Source organism: Ruditapes philippinarum, unplaced genomic scaffold, assembly GCF_026571515.1.
Source record: "Ruditapes philippinarum isolate M1 unplaced genomic scaffold, ASM2657151v2 ctg2070_1_1_1_1, whole genome shotgun sequence".
NCBI classification, from domain to species: Eukaryota; Metazoa; Mollusca; class Bivalvia; order Venerida; family Veneridae; genus Ruditapes; species Ruditapes philippinarum.
The window spans coordinates 68,854-70,668 of record NW_026853139.1 but is presented as its reverse complement, the minus strand read 5'-3'; the positions used below and the strand labels follow the sequence as shown (position 1 = coordinate 70,668).

At 36.5% G+C, this 1,815-nt stretch overlaps 1 protein-coding gene across 1 annotated transcript; it reads right to left on the bottom strand.

The window, feature by feature from the left end:
• Positions 1 to 316: 316 nt before the first annotated feature.
• LOC132734745 (ovarian-specific serine/threonine-protein kinase Lok-like) lies at positions 317 to 1,257 on the bottom strand. The gene has a single exon (XM_060721593.1). It carries the CDS (start codon positions 1,253 to 1,255, stop codon positions 425 to 427), a length of 831 nt encoding a protein of 276 aa, XP_060577576.1. The 5' UTR covers positions 1,256 to 1,257; the 3' UTR covers positions 317 to 424.
• Positions 1,258 to 1,815: the final 558 nt, after the last annotated feature.

The window sequence follows — 1,815 nt, the reverse complement described above, 5'->3', positions numbered from 1 at the left end:
ATCACATGCTCTTTTTTCTTTGTATTTTGGGTGGAAGCATGGCAGGTTTCCAGATTTCAAGATGTGCGTCATGACTACTTTTGCTGTTATGCCAGATTCTAGAGCAGTCTTAACTTCTTCTTCATATGGATACCTATATGTAACAATTTTGGAAGCATTTTGATTAACACAAACTTGACATTAATTTTATAGATAAGTCACAGGTGCTGCATGCAACACTTTTTTTTAAATGCAAGTTGAAAGCAGTCCATTATTATTTATCTTGAAGTGATTTGCAAAGTTCAATACTTTTTTTATACAAATATAGTTTTCGTGTTTCGTGTTCATTATGAAAATTCTTATAGACCTTTGTAAAGAAAAATGTTCAATTTAGATAAATGGAATCCAATGAAATCTGCTATTTATTGAGATCAATTCACATATATTATAATGATTTCACATACCTTGTGTTTGGATTTAAGAGCGAGTAAAATATCATGGCCATTGACCAAATGTCCATGGACTTTAGTTCATCAAGAGTATTTGCTTTTGTACTGTCAAGGTGAATTTCTGGAGCTATATATACCGGTGTACCTCTATTGACATTGTCTGTCCTTGTGTGGATCAATGAATTTGTTTGCACCAGAAGTGACCGACTCTCTCCGAAATCGCTTAATTTTGCAATCACAGGCTTTTCCATCCAAAATTTATCTATGTCTTGCTTCCCTAGGCAATGTTGATTTGACACAAGGACATTGTCAGGTTTCAGATCACGATGTACTATGTTATTTTTATGAAGAAAACTCAATCCTTTGCATATATCTTCTGCAATTATAATTTGAAAGTGTTCAAACCCCGCATAATCACTAGCATCTAAATTGGTTTTCAGTTGATTCAAATTTGATATATTTTTTGGATTTCCAAAAGGTGTTAAATCAAAATGTATATATTCCATAAGGAAAGCAGTTTTTTCATCAGATTTTACAATCCCTTTAAATTGCACAATATTGGGATGTTTTATTGTGTTAAGAAGTTTGGCTTCCTTCACAAACAAGCGCTCGTGGTCTTCACTGTCACCAAGCATCTCTTTCATGATAACATAGCTTTCTCCATGATGGTACAAAGACACTTTACCAAAATTTCCACTACCAATCGTCTTTGTCAGTTTTAATGCATCTATGTTGATTGAAGGTAAGCCCAAACATTCTGACTGTAATTTAGATGGTTGCTTTAATGGCTGTACCAGCCGTGGAATTACTGGAACTTTGAATGCCATTGCTGAAGTAGTATACCTGAAACACATTTTAGGCAAAATTAGACTAGAGCTATCGCTAAATGTGATTCATACCCCTGCTCATATGCTTGAGTGAAAATAGCTTGGAATGTCGGGAAAGGTATTGGGACTATTTGTAGATACAATTGTTACTAGTATGTTATACATTATTTGTAATGGATTGTCATTTTACCCCCGAAACGATGTTTGGGAGTATATAGGAGTCACCGGGTGGTCGGTCGGACGGTACTGATCACTCCTGTATAGCTTGGTTGAAATCCCACCAGTAGTTTGACCTGTGAAGGCCGGACATGATTTTTCTATTTTTATCTCTGGCAGCCATTTTATGCAGGGAAGCGGAATGTGCTGGTGATGTGCACAACTAGATATGGTACTGATCACTCCTGTAAAGTTTGGTTGAAATCCCACCAGTTGTTTGGCCTGTGAAGGGCGTACAAGCTTAATGTGGACAGATAGACAACTGGACGGACGGGCGGACGCCGAAGGCAAAAACAATATGTCTCCAAAAAAAATTGTGAGACATATTTAACCCACAGGCATCT

Excerpts from the sequence above, each read along its gene's own strand:
- LOC132734745 (XM_060721593.1), bottom strand. The coding sequence starts at position 1,255 with ATGGCATTCAAAGTTCCAGTAATTCCACGGCTGGTACAGCCATTAAAG.